The sequence below is a fragment of the Paroedura picta genome, chromosome 1 (genome assembly GCF_049243985.1).
Source record: "Paroedura picta isolate Pp20150507F chromosome 1, Ppicta_v3.0, whole genome shotgun sequence".
Classification (NCBI taxonomy): Eukaryota; Metazoa; Chordata; class Lepidosauria; order Squamata; family Gekkonidae; genus Paroedura; species Paroedura picta.
Window position 1 is genome coordinate 152118677 of NC_135369.1, and position 18104 is coordinate 152136780.

Sequence of the window (18104 nt, forward strand, 5' to 3'; positions counted from 1 at the left end):
ATCACTAATTAATTTTAAAGTATGTCCAATTGTGGATTGTAAGACTAGCCTTGAAATCCATCTTTAGAATGCAAAAAAAAAAAAAAATCCTGTTCCACTCAGCAACTGTACAATTGGATCACAATATCAATAAGTATCATGAAACTGACAAAAGCTCCTATTCTAAGGTGTTTGTGTCAGGTTTTCCTGATCCATTGATCTCTCAAACTGTCCACACCGTAGTAGAGACTTACCAGATGTAGGAGGGCATCTGTTTACAATGTTTATGTGCCTCTTTTGTTGAATGTTAAGATTCAGACAGTCTGTGCTCTCCACATTGTTCTTTTTTTCACCCAGTAGCGTGCAGTTTAAAGTTGCACTCTCTTTACTAAGAGGAGATACAGATTGCATGCAGCCACTTCTGGTAATGTTCTCATTATTCTCAGCCATTTTTTTCCTCTTTCTACTCAGGGTTTTCTCCTTTGCACTGGATTTTTGCAACACTGCCTCTTGCTTACTTTGTGAAGGGCCACATTTGTAAGCAACTCTACTGGGACTCTTCAATTTCCACAGGCTTGGTAGATTAGTTTTACGTTTATTTAAAATAGATGATGAAAAGTAATCATCATAAGGATCTTGATCTATGGTAGATTCAACCGGAGTCATCACTGCTTTCAAAAAGTCATCCTGAGACTCTCTTCTGCATAATATGGAGGTGTTCAGTTTAACACTTGATCTCCTTTTAGGCCTCTGTTGTTGTCTGCTACCAGAAGCACAATCACTATCCAATGAGGAAAAGCTTAGATTAGCTGAAGGGAAATGAGGAAAGCATTCATTGCCCATTTCTGAACCCGATTGGCTGTTGGAACTTTCATCAGTTTCCAAGAGGAAAAGTTTTTCCAAAGAACCTCTGCAGTCCAACCTCTTTTCATGAGGAAGATGGTCATTTCTACCACCGCACTTTTGTGGAGAGGGCAATTCAGATTCAGTCCTCTTGCTAAGAAAATCACTTTCCAAGATTTTTTGACGAATCAGGCTTTTTCTTAAACGTTTGCCACTCGATCGTTTTGGACGTACATGGCTGCAGTCATCTGTGAAGAATGGGGAGTTTCCTAGAGTAGTTGTAGAGACACCAGCAGTACCTGAAACTTCAAATGAAGTTTTGGAAGATTCCTCTCTAAGATTCTTGCGTTCCAGGTTTCCCCACAGGTTAATGTAGCTTGAGTTTAAAGGGTCATTGCTCTCTTCCTCTACAAGGTATTAAAAGCAGAAACAGTAACTATCTTAAGAACGGTTCTAATAAATTAACATGAACTAACCCAACAAAATTCAGTTTTCGATCAGTTTGACATGGTTAAAAGACACAACAAATATTTTTACACCTAAATATCACTTGTTTAAGAAAGTACAAGTGCACTGTAATATGGTAAAAAAGACATATGTCATGCATAACCATTACCAACACAGAAGTAATTTAGCAGACAACCACATAGCCACTGAACTCCCAATTTTTAAAGGTAAAAGAGTGACATCTTTTTAGGGGGAGGTAATTTTCCTAATATATATTTTTAGATTTCATTGGCTACCAGTTGAATTCAGATTAGACTTAAGGTTTTGGCAATCATCTTTAAGGCTGTAAGCCAGGGGTCCCCAACCCCCGGTCCGCGGCCCGGTACCGGGCCACAAAGGCCATCGTACCGGGCCGCCATCAGCCGCGCCTGCCTCCCCCCCTGCAGCGAGACGGGGGGAAAGAGGCCGGCGCGGCAGCGACGCTAACGCGCACGCGCGGAACTGCCGCGCGTGCGTTTGCGCCCCCTGCTGGCCAAAACACGCATGTGCGGCAGTTCCGCGCGTGTGCGTTTTTGAGCAACTGCGGCAGCCGGGCCGCTGGCTCTCCCCCACCCCCGGAGGCGGTCCCCGACCAGATGAAGGTTGGGGACCGCTGCTGCAAGCGATCTGGGCCCAGTGTACTTGAGGGACTGTCTCTTTGACTATACCCCTCAAAGAGCCCTACTACTGCCAACTGGCTGGTGGTCCCTGGCCCTAAAGAAGCATGTCTGACACCAGGCTGGGCCTTCTCTATCCTGGCCCCTACCTGATGGAATGAGCTCCCCAGAGATCAGAGCCCTGACTGGACTGTTGCAGTTATGCAGGGCCTGCAAAATGGAGCTCTTCCAGCAGGCATCTGATTGAGGTCAACTGAACCATCATCCTTTGCTGAGCCCCTAGAAACCCCCTCCCCATGAGCGGGACCTGAATTGACCAACCTATGGGAACACAGTCTACAGGCTAACGTTACCGTTATTGTTATATGAAAATATTATTGGAAACTGTTATAAAATCACTGTTACTTTACTTGGTGTTATTATATTATGCTGTACTTATCCCTTATGTTCTATGTAAACCGCCTTGAGGTGCAAAAATAAATTGTTCTCCCTGAAAGTATGGGTGTTCTTCAGCTTTATAGAAAGATCTGTCTTGTATGTTTATGGCTCCAATCTGTGTCACAAAATCTCCAGTGTCACAAAATCTGTGGGATTTAAGTACCCACAGATTTTGTGACATTGATCATTAGATATATTGACTGATATATCAAGGAATATTGCCTTTTCCCCCTGCTTCTGCTGGTGCAAGCAGAAACAAGTAGTTGCTGTTTCACAATTCACTGGATTCAATACATTAAACTGAGATTCAATATTTTTCTTTTACAAGATTTATTTCTTTTTTACCTGATAATGTCCAAATTGAACTGGCAGAAGCAAGAACTGGTTCCTGTGTTGCTTGAACAGAACTAGATCCAGACACCTGGGACATCTGGGAAGCTAAAACAGGGATAAATAAACTTGTAAGATTGTAATACTAAATTTATCTTGTTTCAAGATTGAATACTTATATTAACTACTAACAGACAGATTCACGTCTGATAAACAGACATTTATCTGAAAAACGTTTTAGTGAAGGGGAACCTCTTTTCCACCAATGGAAAAGTTGGCTTTAACACAGAATAACTACTTGATGAAGTTACAGCCAGTTTAAAATAATTTTAGCCACTGCCCTTGAGAAAGTTTTGTTAAACTTGCTCAGGATACCATAAACATGGATAATTATATACTAATTATAGACTAGCAAAAAAGCCCATTGCAACCAGGAATACAAAGGGTGCTAAGACCCAGGGGACACCGGCAGGCGCAGATCTTTCTCGCTCTCTTCAATACCACAGTAAATCAAAATCAGTTGCATGTTGCAACCAAACAGGAAAATACTCGTTGGCAAAGAACTTACAGAGGGTTTTCTTAATTACTGCCTCTATGTCAGCTTTCCTCAACATTTTTTACCATTGAGAAACCCCTGAAATATTATTTAGGCTTTAAGAAACCCCAAAAGTGGGATCTCCAGATCCCAGCTGGAGGCTAGCATGCCTGCCACTGTTCAGATGCCAGTCTCCAGCTGGGACCTGGAGATCCCCCAGAATGAAAGCTCCTCTCCAAACTGCAAAGACCACTTCCCTTGGAGGAAAGAGCTTCTTGGGATGGGACACACACACACCCTGACAGAGAAGAGAGAGAGTAAGAGGGACTTACACCACCCTCCTGAAACAGCTTCTTCTGCCTGTGCTCTAGTTACATCTCTTTAAGGCAATGGCAATTTATACAGCTTGGTGTAGTGGTTAAGAACAGTGGCTTCTAATGTGGTGAGCTGGATTTGATTTCTTGCTCCTACACATGCTTGGTGACCTTGGGCCAGCTGAGTGACCATGAGCTAGTCAGTCCTTTTAAAAACTGTTCTCACAGAGCAGTTTCTCTCAGACCTCTCTCTGCCTACCTACCTCATAAGAGTGTCCGTTGTGGGGAGAGGAAGGAAGGCTGTTATAAGCCACTCAGACTCCTTTGGGCAGTGAAAAGCAGGTTATAAATACCAACTCTTCTTCTTCTGGGAAAGTGCTACTGGGAAACAGTGTCTCCCTCCTCCCTCCACATGTCTCCATGGCCTCATGGTGCTTCTGTGCCCCCTCTAGTTTCCCCATCTTCCATACAATCGCTCTCAAATTTGCTTTGTTGTGATGGTTTTGGAAAGATTGATGAGACCAAGGTGGTTTCCACATCTTTCCAGTCCCACCCACATCAGCATTATTTTCCCTGCTGCAATTGCCTGTCATGGTTACCCCCCCCCCAAAAAAAAAGCATTCCTCTGTTCTCAGATCGCAAATCTTATATGATTTACTCATGAGTAAACATTCCCAGGACACAGGCTTTTCCTGGTTGCCCTGAGTCCCAGACGGTTGGCAAGGGGCCATTTCTGGGCCTCCCATGGCTTCCCCCTCTAGAAGGCATGCAGAGACTGTGCCAGGAGGCAGCTCGCTCACACACCCATGTCCTTTGAATTGAAAGCGGCCAGAACAACTTGCTGGCAGCAGGGCATGCACTGAGGCTGACTCCTCTTCCACCCAACAAACTTCTGAAATTGGCAAGCTAGGGGTGGAGAGCTGATCCGTTATTAGCCCTTGTGGTGGAGGGCTCCATCCTGATTGGGGCTAAACTACCCAGGCGGGCCACACAGTACAAAAGCATTTTATACTGTATAATAACTACACACGGCTGAAGAAAGTAGTTATTGAGCAGAGTCAAATTCTGGAACAAAATTATGGTAATTCTACAGATACTATGAAGTCTGTTATGATATCCAGAACTTATAATAAATATAATGTATGAAAATACTGATAGCCTCTAAAGATCTTGAAAGTTTCTGCATAATAAAACCGATAACATAATTCTAGAAAGCCTGAATAGAACAGCCAGAACTATTTCACAACAAGTGAAATAATTTCCAACTTTTTACAAGTATTATTTATTGTCATACCAGTGGGGGAAAGATTTTCTCTTTTCTCCTTCATGTCCTTTATTCTTCTTTCCATTGCACTGCTCTCATATTTAATTTTACTTGCTGGGCTATAGAATAGTGAACCATCATCTTCAAAGAGTAAAACTGGTATATCAGAGTCTAAAAAAGTTTGAAAGTTATTAATGATTCTATATTTCAATCGCAGGCAACTACTAGAAAAAAAAACATTGTTTTATATAAAAATGTCACTGTGCTATATATATTGGTAAGGTCTGACAATACAGGAATGATCCCTTAAAACACAGTAACATGCAGCTCCTTTTCATCTTCCCCTCATGTGTGGTTTGTAAAATCACTTCTGCACAAAGCCAAATCTTTCCTCCAAAACAGGGCTTGACATCAGTCCAATCCTTGTACAAAGAGAACCAGCCCTAGTTAGAGGTTTCAATAGAACAACAATTACATGCTATGAAAGCTGAAGTGATTCTTTTCTTATTCTCTATGGATAAGAGAACAGGGAGATGAAGGGGGCAAGTCCAGTGTCGGGCTCATTCCTGTAATGATAAACTATGAACTGTTGTTCATATATTTATCAAAACCACTGTCATTATACTGTAGCTGTGCAACAGACTTTGAACTAAGTTTTCACAAACTGTTAAAATAGATTTAAATATTATGAATGTAATTCTCATTCTACAAACCTTTTGCACTTTTCGCTCCATTTGAATGGTTGTGTGTTGTGCTAGAATGCTGTTAAAAAGGCAGTACTGGTCATGTCAGGTGACCAAATGAAAGACAAGAGATGGAACTGATCAACCCGACTGAATCTTAAAGAGTTATTGCTTCCCCAATTGTAAAGAACAAAGGGAGCCAATGTGTTCTGGATGACTCTGGTCAGTCCTGATTGAGATATAAGCAGGCACTGAACAAACCTTAGGCATCTAGTTAGCTTTCCTGTACCAGATAATTTAACTTCTAGCCAGAGGTATACCTTCAGTAATGCTACAGTTATAGTACATAAGTAAATGTTATTACAGTATCTCTGCTTCCGCTCTATTATTGTGTTCTTAATAGACTCAGCCCATAAATCTTTAGAATTTTGGTGCCATTACCAAGAAGGCCCTTTCTCGAATTTCTACTCTTCCTGTATCATATGACCGGGCACCTGAAGCAGGGCCTCCAAAAATGACTATAGTGGTCAGTCAACTGCAAGTGGAAACAGATGGTCCTTAAGATCATATACTTGCCTGTTGCTGCTTTCTGTACATTCAGATCTTTAGCCATAGTCTTCAGCTTTCTTTGTAATCGCCAATCATTTTCTGGAGATTTTTCAATAAAGTCTCTGGGTTGCATGCATTTATGCTTCAAAACAGAGAATATGAATTAATATTTCTAAGAACTTCCAAGCAAATTGCTTGTTTAATATTTGTCAAATGCGATCAAATACTACAAATGTTGCTACTCAGATACGTTTGTCCTCTAACTTCTTGAAAAATTTATAAAACCAATCACGAGTTTCCAATCTTGCATAATTCAGTTCTTACTGCATGTTCTGCACCAGGACTTACTAACTTATTTATTTTTGGACTTCTATCCCGTCACTTCTCAGAAGACTCATGGCTGTTTACAGATAAAACAATAAACCGCAGGGCCTGCAAGATGGAGCTCTTCCACCAGGTTTATGGTTGAGGCCAGCCTGCTGAGGAAGATCTCGAACCCCCCCTCCCCAGGTTACTCTATTGGCGGATTAAGATCAGTACCCCCTGTCCACCCCCGGGGGTGATAAGGTGGGGGGATCTAGTTATGGTTTTTTGCACCGTTATGTCTTGGACTCTTTGTATACGATTTGCTGTGCATTTTATAGATTATGAGATTGTTTTAGGGGGTAATTTTATTGGGGGTTTTATGCATGTTTTGTAACCCGCCACAAGTCTTTTGGGAGTGGTGGGCCAGAAATTTAATAAATAAATAATAATAATTTTTAAAAAAACCTTAAAAACCATACCCCCCCCCCAACAGTAGTAGTGAGATTGCCGTAAAACCCTTCCACAGCCACCCCAAGTGGGCTGCACGGTATAAATGTAAGGACCAGATCCCATGAAGAGGCCCAGCTTATCTTAAACCCCAGCCTTAACGAAAGACCTGGCAGAAGAGCTCTGCCTTGTATGCCCTGTTGAACTGTGAAAGCTTCAACAGGGCCCTCAGCTTTTCTGGGAACTCATTCCACCAGGTCAAGCCCAGGACTGGGTTGAGGCCAGGCAAACCTCCTTAGGGCCAGGGACCTTCAGCAGATTAGCACTCACAGAGTGAAGAGCCTTGCAGGGGGCATAAGGAGACAAGTGGTCCTTCTGATAGGTAGGAACTTGACAAAACCTGAGGCAATAGGCTGTAGCACATAATATTTTGAACAATCACAAGCCCTTCATATCTTGAGGTGCTCTAACTGCACTAAAGAAATAGGTAAGAACTGATTACAAAGTTGACCCTCCCCACTAGCTTATTGTACGCTCTTCCTCTTATGAAATGCTGATTAGTTTATGTTCCAAGGCATTTGTTTGTGTGGACACACACTCCTTCATCAATCCTGAATATCTTTTAATCTATGTTTTGAATTCCAAATTACAAGTTTTCTTAATAAACCTGCATTTTCATCTTCTCTTAGCACCCCAGGAATGCTGCAGAATTTCAATGATTTTTATTTCCACCACAGATACTGTTGTTCCATTGGTGCAAATACCCAAACCTTTATTCTCTAACAATATACTTAAAGCTGGTGTTGGAATGTGCAGGACCTTGCAAAAACAGAGCAACAACTAAGGAAAAAACCTTTCATTATAAGCACATTACAATTCAGACTTACTTATGTTTACATCCCATTTCCCTTCCTAAAAAACCTTCACCTTCATAGAAATATTAAATACAAATTGGTGAAAGTAGGCCAATGAAGTGGCTCATTGTAGACTGAAGGATGGGTAGCAGTTAGGCCATGAAAAACAGCAGAAAGGACCATCTTTAACTCTTCTAAACTGCAGGGGTGATAAGGATCATGCTTTTTATCTAGCTGCTAAGGGAAGATGAATGCCTATTATTGCATCTATTGATGAGATACACTTTCTGAGAAGTATTCTTATTCACAACATGCTACGTGTTGAGCAGTTGCTATAATGCACAGCTACTGGGGGAGAGGCGTGAAAAGGGAAGCAAGAAGTCACATGTACAGAAATTTTCCAGAAACAGTAACAATGCAGAACAATCCACAGAAATAAAAACACAGCTTTCACAAATCTTTAGGCTTACTTATGCTTAGAATCAGAGAATCCCCACAGTGGCAGCCAGCAATTCCCTGGGTATGCAGGGAAGGGCTACAAGATACAAACACTGGCACATCCCTTATCATAGAATCATAGAATCATAGAGTTGGAAGGGGCCATACAGGCCATCTAGTCCAACCCCCTGCTCAACGCAGGATTAGCCCTAAGCATCCTAAAGCATCCAAGAAAAGTGTGTATCCAACCTTTGCTTGAAGACTTCCAGTGAGGGGGAGCTCACCACCTCCTTAGGCAGCCTATTCCACTGCTGAACTACTCTGACTGTGAAAAACTTTTTCCTGATATCTAGCCTATATCGTTGTACTTGAAGTTTAAACCCATTACTGCATGTCCTCTCCTCTGCAGCCAACAGAAACAGCATCCTGCCCTCCTCCAAGTGACAACCTTTCAAATACTTAAAGAGGGCTATCATGTCCCCTCTCAACCTCCTTTTCTCCAGGCTGAACATTCCCAAGTCCCTCAACCTATCTTCATAGGGCTTGGTCCCTTGGCCCCAGATCATCCTCGTCGCTCTCCTCTGTACCCTTTCAATTTTATCTACGTCCTTCTTGAAGTGAGGCCTCCAGAACTGCACACAGTACTCCAAGTGTGGTCTGACCAGTGCCGTATACAATGGGACTATGACATCTTGTGATTTTGATGTGATGCCTCTGTTGATACAGCCCAAAATGGCATTTGCCTTTTTTACCGCTGCATCACACTGCCTTCCTGCCCACCCACTCACAATCTGCCTAAGTTCATAAAATCAGCATTTCTGCCAGATGACTAACTAGCCTCTGCTTAAAAACTTCCAAAGGAGAACCCATCACCTCCTGAGGAAGTGCTATTTTACAAAGTTTGAGTCCAGTGGCACCTTTAAGTCATACTCTGTATCTGATGGTATGCGCATGCACACAAAAACTTAAACCCAGAATTAAACTTTATTGGTCTTAAAGGTGCCACTGGATTCAAACTTTGTTCTACTGCTTTGGACCAACATGGCTACCTTGAATCAATCTTTAATGGTGCTCTAATATATGTCACTAGTAATCAGCGATGGGGGCTATCATCAAAAAAATTGTGTGGTATGCTGGGAAAAATATATGAAGTTCTGGCAGATGAGAATTTCAGTTTTTAAAGTTTAAGAAGAAGAAGATCAGTTGGTTCTTATATGCCACTTTTCCCTACCCGAAGGAGGCTCAAAGCGGCTTACAGTTGCCTTCCCATTCCTCTCCACATAAGCCAAATAAATCATTTGAAACAGCAAGTCAAATATGTCCTTGAACGGCAAGCTTCCCACCAAAATACTGGGACTTGAAGACAAGTCGATTTCAAGCATTTGCAAAAGGGATACAATTTATAAAGGAAGGACATGTATCAGAACCAACCTTGATTAAAATTATATATACACACCTTTCTAATTTGTTGAGGCAAACCTTCATTAGTGTTTACTGCAGGATACAGCGATTCATCAACATATGCTCCAACTTCTCGGCACCTGAGCAAAGGCAAGTTATTTCACATGTTTCGTGTTCATTTGACAGTAAAACCACGGTACAGTAGGGTGCTAGATGATTTTGCACTTTAATAATTAAACGTAAGTCCATCCATTTTGACAGTCCATATTAAATCTCAGTCTTATCTATGCCTTTTACCAAATCCAAAAACCCTAAGAGGCGTCGCTAGTGCAGAAAACCCATGGGAGTCATCAACTAAGCCACTTGCTTGCTTGAAAAAGTGACACTAAAAATGTGCCGATTTCTATTTATAAACATCTGAATGAAGATAGAGCACAAAACTGTAGAACAGCTAATAATTTGGACACGAGAGAGGAAGGGAACAGAATCTTAAAGGGCAGGAGTCACATTCCTTCGTTTCCCTGGCAGCCAGAGTCCAAGACAAAGCCTTTCTGGCATGACTTAAATGTCAGTCAGGTCAGCTACTTTGTATTACGTTCTGAGAAATGAAGGCTTCCTAGGCCCTTTTCCTGAAACTGCATAGGCACTGGGATTTCAGTAAAAGAAATCACGTACCTACCTAAATCTGACATTTTTCTGGTTTGTTTTCTCAGTCCAGAGAACTCAAAGCTGAGACTCATCCAACTGCCTACAGCAACCTCTTGCTAAAATGCATGGCTGTAGTTTCCCTATCTAGAAAAGCACGCCAACCCTCTAAATCATGGCATGATCCGGCCAACAGAACCAAATGTGAAAAGCTGCATTCTGCGATAAGCCAAAGTAGACAACAAAATATAGCTGAAATAAAATATCTAAGGAGACAGAGAATGCCCTTTTCTACTCTAGGTCCTTCAACGTGCATAATTCATAAATAAAATAGCCCATAAAATTATTTTGCAAGAATATGTCTGACTAGCATACCTCCAGCCCAAGTCAGGTATAATTGTTTCTATGTCTAGAAACAAGAGATAATCTTATGGAGATGTTTAAACTGACTCCTAGCAGAGAGTGTTCAAACACAACACTGGGGTACATGGCAGACCAGCAGGGGTTTCTCATGTGGAGTGGAACATTTTCCAGAAAGTTTTCCAATGTTTCCAAAGAAACCGTGAGATTGCAGTAAGAAATTAATGCAGTTCAGCAGTGTGATTCTACTGACACCTAGTGATCTTAGAAATATCAGGATTATACATATCTCAGACACTTGATCCATTTTATTAGTCCAGTTACAAGGAAGTCAACTATTTTTTAAATCTTCTTTTTGCTAAAACATAAGCCTGATGGCTACTAATCACTAAATGGGATTCTTTGTGGAACTCTTTATTAATGCCACAGACTATAGCTATGATCAGCAAATCCCTTCAATATCTGTCAGTCTGGCTTCAGGACCAATCAGCAGTACTAGTGTTGGATGATGATCTCCCAAGTTCGACTGGAGAAGAGCAATCATCACTGATGTCGCTAGAGCTATCAGCAGCAGTCAATCTGCATGGGTCAATAGGAATAAATGTTTGTGATAAAAAGGACAGCCCCTTCACTGGTTTTGCACTTTAATTTTTGGCAGGAAACCTGGAGTTTCTTTAGGAGAAGTAAAATAACCTAATTAGGACCCCAAGGGTCCATTTTATTCCCAATGCGCCTTAATCCAACTTTCAAAGCCATACATTGCAACTGGGAAGACTTGACTAGACACACTTTTGGCAGGGTGATGTCTCTGCTTTTTAGGATGTTGTCTAGATTTGCCGTAGCTTTCTTCCTCAGGAGCAAGCGTCTTTTAATTTCTTTGCTGCAATCCCCATCTGCAGTGGAGCCCAGGAAAATAAAATTTGTCACTACCTCAATTTTTCCCACATCTATTTGCCAGGAATTGAGAGGGCCGGATGCCATGATCTTAGTTTTCTTAATGTTGAGTTTCAAGTCAGCTTTTGCACTTTCCTCCTTCACCTGCATCAAGAGGCTCTTTAGTTCCTCTTCACTTTCTGCCATTAGAGTGATATCATCTGCATATCTGAGGTTATTGATATTTCTCCCTGCAATCTTAATCCCAATTTGTAACTCATCGAATCCCACCTTTCTCATGATGTGCTCCACGTACAAGTAAATTGGCAAGGCGACAGTATACAGCCTTGCCAAACTCCTCTCAATTTTGAACCAATCAGTAATTCCATGCCTGGTTCTCACTGTTGCTTCTTGACCTGCATATAGGTTTCTGAAGTGACAGATAAGATGCTCTGGTATTCCCATCTCTTTAAGAACTTGCCACAATTTGTGGCAAACTCCACACAATCAAAGGCATAGTCAATGAAGCAGAAGTAGATGTTTTTTCTGGAACTCCCTAGCTTTCTCCATGTTGGTAATTTGATCTCTAGTTCCTTTGCCTTTTCAAAATCCTGCCTGTACTTCTGGAAGTTCTCGGGCCACATATTGCTGGAGCCTAGTTTGTAGGATTTTGAGCATAACTTTGCTAGCATGAGAAATGAGTGCAATGGTGCGGTAGTTTGAATATTCCAATTCCTTCTTTGGAATTGGAATGTAAACTGACCTTTTCCAATCCTGTGGCCACTGTTGAGTTTTCCAAATTTGCTGGCATAGCGAGTGTAGCACTTTTACTTCATCATCTTTTAAGATGTTGAATAGTTCATCTGGAATGGTATCACCTCCACTAGCTTTATTGTTGCTCAGACTTCCTAATTCCCATTTGAGTTCACATTCCAGGATGTCTGGCTCCAGGTCAGTGACTACCCCATCATGGTTATCCAGAGCGTACTACTGTAACACATTCTATGAGAGGCTGCATTTGCAGAAATCTTGGAAGTTTCAACTGGTATAAAATTTGGTAGCCTCGCTTACGATTGTCTGTAAGGCAACCATTAAGTTGTGAGCTTTTTCCATAGTGGGTATTTTTCTCTGCGTTTTACCCTATTTATCTGGAGTCATATACCACTTCCATATCATTTTATAATGATCAGAGGGCCAGACCAACCACAGAGAAAGTGAAGCTAATTGTGCTGAAGAAGGCATGTAAGCTGTTTTGGCAGATTTGGCTGTGTTTGAAACTTTTCAATGGACTGTTGTTTTTGTGCCACTGCAATTTGTTTGATAGCCATCTTGAATCTAAGATGATAATGTAGAACAAGGATCCTAAATAAGTCACTGTTTATGTTGATTAGGTACTACACTTTCTTTTTAAATTCATACATGATGTTCATTCACTTCAAAGTGTGCCACTTTTTACTAAGTCACTCAAGATTGACTCTTCATGGCTTTCAGCTAGAAATGTTAAGGATGACATAAGATCACAATAGAGGAAGATAGAAAAATATCTCAGGAAAGGCAGTTTCAAAGTTTCACTGCCATAACTGAGTGGCCCCTTTCTTGGGCTGCTAACTTTTCTATTTCACATAGTGAGGGCACCTAAAACAGGGTCTCTGAAGATGACTGGAGTATATGGGTAGGTTCATTTAGGAGAAGGCAGTACTTTAAGGTATGCTGGCCCTAAATTGTATAGGGTTAATAAAGTCAGTATCAGCACCTCGAATTGGGTCCTAAGCAAATTGGGAGCCAATATAGATGGGACATGACTAGAGTGATATAGAGCCCATGATTCAGTCCAGTCAGCATTTTGTACCTACTGTAGCTTTCAGACAGCCCCATGTACAGCACATTGCAGTACCCTATTCTAGATGCTAGCAGGCCATACACCACAGTGGCAAGATTTTCTCCCCGCAAGAAAGGCCAGAGGGCTCAGCAGTGGAAGGTAATGTTCATTCAACAAGAGGCCTGGGTCCAGCAGCATCCCCAAGATACAAATCCATGCATTGTGGCAAAAGAGGGGGAAAATCAAATTTCTTATTTCCAATTGACTTAAATCACTGTTGGCTTATTTTCAGTACACACATATGGCTTTACTGGTTTACCTTTCAACTTTGGAGAGCTTCCAGAATATGGACAATAAAAATGAACCTGATTATTTAGGGAGAGTGCAATCCCATCCAGAACAGGGTCAGTCTTTCCCCCATTTGTAGCACTTTTAACTTTTCAGTATTACATTTCTGTTTGTTAACCTTCACCCATCCCATAACGTCTTACAGGTACACATTCACAATTCCCACAGCCTCCATGGGGTGTGCTGGGATTTTGATATTCCTTGATGTATTTCTTTCAATACATCCTGTTTTTGGCAACCTTCTAACATATATCGATACTTACTTTTCTACCCAAAGCACAGATACTAGTTTAATTCCAGCCTTCTGTGCTCTATTCCACGTAGACCAGTGTCCCTCTTTAAAGATTACATGAGTCACTTGTTTGCTGAAATTCTTGGAAACCTATAAAATGTTAGAAATATATTTTAGAACTAGAAACTTTTAAACTATAGTGAAAAGTGAAAAAGCCTTACACACCCAAGTCCTACAGAAGAAAAAAATTTGTAATTTTTCAATTTTACTTTTTCTCTTATTTATACATGGGGACTGTATTGTTGCTAAGGCCACTAGGCCCAGTACAAGGCACATATCAGATCATTTTGACATACAGCCCCCAGAGGCAATGAGTGATGGACTGTTGTTCTTTAGATGGAGCAGATCTTTGGACAACACAGCAGCAGTGGAGTGAAATGTGCATCACCCATAGATTATTATTTGTAAGAATCATGGAAGCATAGAGTTGGAAGGGACCTCCATGGTCATCTAATCCAACCCCCTGCAGAATGCTAGAAATTCACAACTACTCTCCATCAGATGGCTATCTAGCCTCTGTTTAAAAATTTCCAAAGATGGAGAACCCACCACCTCCCGAGGAAGCCTGTTCCACTGAGAAACCGCTCTAACTGTCAGGAACTTGTTCCGGGTGTTTAGATGGAATTTCTTTTGAATTAATTTCATCCCATTCATTCTGGTCTGTCCCTCTGAAAGAACAATTCTGCTCCATCCTCCATTTGGCACCCTTTTAAATACTTGAAGAAGATGGTTATCAGATCCCCTCTCAGTCATCTCCTCTCTAGGCTAAACAGACCAAGCTCCAACCTTTCTTCATACGTCTTGGTCTCCAAACCCCTCACCATCTTTGTTGCCCTCTTCTGGACACGTTCCAGTTTGTCAACATCCCTCTTCAACTGGGGTGCCCAAAACTGAACACAGTACTCCAAGTGAGGCTGAACCAGAGCAGAGTACACCGGTAGCATCACCTCCTGTGATCTGGACAAGATACTCCGTTTGATACAGCCCCAAATCCCATTTGCCTTGTTAGCCACTGAGTCACACTGCTGACTCAAGTTCAATGTATGGTCTGCTAAGATTCCTAGATCCTTTTCGCACATGCTACTGCCAAGTCTTACACTGCAATATTTATCTCAGAAAAACCTTTAAATATAAAAAACAAATCTATTACAAGTAAGATGCTGTTTCATGTAAATAATAATTCCACTACCTTCAAAAAGACTTACTTTTGCTCCCATATCAAGAAGTTGCTGAGTAAAAGCTTCTGAGTAGTTTTCTGTTCTACTGGATGACCATACATCAACATATGCAACAACATCTAGTGAAGGAAAAGGAAGAGAGTTAAGCCACAGAGACAATGTTCCCTTGGATTGCTACTCTTAAGTGGAAATCTCAGACTACAGGGAAAAAACACGTGGTTAGACCTAAGGTGGGTGACAAGTCAAGCAAATCTGTTACTTCCCTTTTAATAATAGGTGTTTTTTTTAATATCCTGACTTCATGTCAGCCAATCACTCCAGGGTTGTATTTGTTCTTACACAAGGGGGCTTATTTATGTCACAAAATGCTACTGACAGCATACTCATGATCAGATATTGGCAGGCTGGAACAAATCCAAACATGTGGTTGATAACAAAAAAAGTTGGCAGAAACTTTTGAATTTCCTGAATTTAGTACTCAAAGGTTAAATAACAACAAATAGCAAATAACTAGCATGGAGCTCTTCCACACCACAGATGCTGCACCGGCTGAGGAGGCAATACAATTTGCTTTTCCAGCAGAGAAAAAGATAAATGACTCCCTGAAGTTAATTCAATTAGTTAAGCAATCCTTGGGTAAAAAAGAAAACAGAGAAGATAGTAAAAAGGCAGAATCTGCCGCGCTCCACTGGGAGACAACCGCCACCCTGGGCACCCAGAAACAGACACTTGATGGTTATATCAAACGGCGCTGAACTCATCAGATTTACTAAATCTGAGAATACAAATGTTCGCTGACAGTCCAAACACCCTTAACACTTTTAATAACATTATTTCCATGTTGAGCTCCTGTTTAACTATCCAAACTCCCGTTAAGCGGGGCAATATAAGGAAAACATGGTTTGACCAGGGTAGTTAGAGATATGAGAAGGACTCTTAGACGTTTACAAAAAAAACTAGATCTGACAAGACTGTACTTTCTATTTAAACTTTGATTCAATTTTGATGCCAATATAAGCCGTTCTTGAAGTGGGGGAAAAATCTTTACCCTAATATGATACTTCCCCCAAGCTTCAATTGACTTGGGCTGCATCTTCAATACACATAACCCGGAAGTAAACCCCACTGAGCGACCTGGGAGCTACTTGAGTAAAAATGCGTAGAACTGCGCGGTGAGACATCCGAGCTGCAATTCTAGGCCCTTACTGGCGAGTAAACGCCGCTGCACAAGCTTTGGATCTGAGTAGGCACGCTGGGAGTCCTGAGCCGTGAGGGGGGGGGGCAACCGCTTCTCCCAACCCGCAGCGGGAAAGCGGCCGGCGGAGGCGACAGCCCTGTGCGCCAGGTCCCGCTGACCTCGACGGGGTCGACGCCCAAATCCCCACGCACAGGACTCGGGAGCCACGGCCGCACTGACCCCCTCCCCTCCTGCGCCTGCTTCGGTACCTGCCAGAGCGAGCGGGGCACAAGGCCGCCCGTGGCCGTCGTTCTCCATAGCAACCGCGCGGCATTGACCGCGAGCCAAGAGTCCCAAAGGAGCCACGCCGCCGCCACCCGCCACCGTTTGAATCGACTTCCTGTCCGCAGAAGGCACGAGCCGCCTCTTCCTCCCCGACCCTCACCTTCCTGGGTCCGCTCTCTCCCAAGGAGAACCATAGAGATGAGCCGCCGTTCCGAAAAGGGCAGGGGTAGTCAAACTGCGGCCCTCCAGATGTCCGTGGACTACAATTCCCAGGAGCCCCTGCCAGCGAATGCTGGCAGGGGTCTCCTGGGAATTGTAGTCCACGGACATCTGGAGGGCCGCAGTTTGACTACCCCTGGAAAAGGGGGCTTCGGCGGGGAGAAGGTCGCTGACTCTGCGGCGCTTCCCTGCTTAGCTATTTCGAATGAACATTTCCCCCGGGGGATTTCCGACCCGTCCCTCAATGCCTGAGAATGGGGTCGAGAGGGCGAGGGCAGACACAAGAAGCAGCACCGCGAGAAGGGGAAAGTTGCGAGAAGGGCAGGGGGGCAGGTCCAGGTTGGGAAAGCCCTGGAGTTCCGAGGGGGGGGGGAGCCTCGGGAGAACAGGGATCTCAGTGGGGTGCTTTGCCATTGAGTCCGCTTTCCAGAACTGATCTCTGTAGTCTGGAGATGAGGTGCAATTCCAGGGGGTCTCCAGGCCCCAACTGGAGGCTGGCATCCCGAACGGAGGAAATGAAAGAACAGATTTTGAGTCCAGTGGCACCTTTTAGACCAACGAAGTATTATTCAAGGTGTGAGCTTCCGTTGTACATGTTTGTACATTGTACAAACATGAGTTTGACAATCCCGTGGGTGTGTTTGTGTGAATTTTAATATTATATTTAATGCCCATTAAAGTTTATTCCACAAGACTGATATATGAATCACAATTTGATTCCATCCTTCCTTCAAGGAAAGCAGGTAGATGGGTCTCCTCTAATTTTACTCACAACCCTGAGTGACTGGGCCAAGATTGTGCTGGAGGATTGAAGGCAGAATTGGGATTTGAATCTCAGGTCTCCGAAATGCTAGTCCGAATCTAGAGCCACTATGCTGCACTGATCCTCATTGACTTGGCCAGTGTTGTGCAGTACTGTACAAATGACTTGTCAGGAGTTTTCCAAAGCTGTCAGACAGGACTTTCCCAACCCTGCTGTAATTCTTTTGCTTACAAACAGAAATCTTTTCAACTGTGGAAAATGGGAAGAAAGCAATTAAACTTTGCATCCCCCCCCCCCCCAAACTGGCTTACACAAGGAGAAAGTAATGGCAAAGACACTGATGGTACATTTGTAGAATCAGAGCTGTTCAAGTTGTGAGGGTCATCTCCGGTCTCTTTGAATCACTGCACAGCAGATGGCACTCTAACATTTTGCTTTGTGCTGTAAAAGAAGTTTAGAATCCACTCTAGAGGCATTTAATCCATCTCATTTTGACACAAGGCCGTACATATGGGGACTGCCAGAGGCATAGTACACTGCCTTGTGCCTTGTATTTCTTCTTAGGAGCATTATGTACAAATAAAAGAGGTTCTTGCTTTTTAAAAATGCAGAGAAAAGTAACAAAAAGCAATAAGACGGACACTTTCTTCATATTATATAG

General features: G+C 42.5%; 1 protein-coding gene across 3 annotated transcripts in view; it reads right to left on the minus strand.

Annotated features, from left to right (window-relative positions):
* Positions 1-16620, minus strand: part of MCPH1 (microcephalin 1) — a 126030-nt gene extending 109410 nt beyond the window's left edge. For all 3 annotated transcript variants that reach the window (XM_077309204.1, XM_077309195.1, XM_077309212.1), the window contains exons 1-8: positions 16446-16620; positions 15027-15118; positions 13793-13911; positions 9540-9624; positions 6066-6180; positions 4837-4977; positions 2709-2801; positions 234-1229 (exon numbers count right to left, since the gene is read on the minus strand). In XM_077309204.1, the coding sequence (XP_077165319.1) occupies positions 234-1229; positions 2709-2801; positions 4837-4977; positions 6066-6180; positions 9540-9624; positions 13793-13911; positions 15027-15118; positions 16446-16494 (1690 nt within the window). In that variant the 5' untranslated portion in view covers positions 16495-16620. The remainder of the gene's footprint in view (positions 1-233; positions 1230-2708; positions 2802-4836; positions 4978-6065; positions 6181-9539; positions 9625-13792; positions 13912-15026; positions 15119-16445) is intronic.
* Between the last annotated feature and the right edge of the window lie 1484 nt (positions 16621-18104).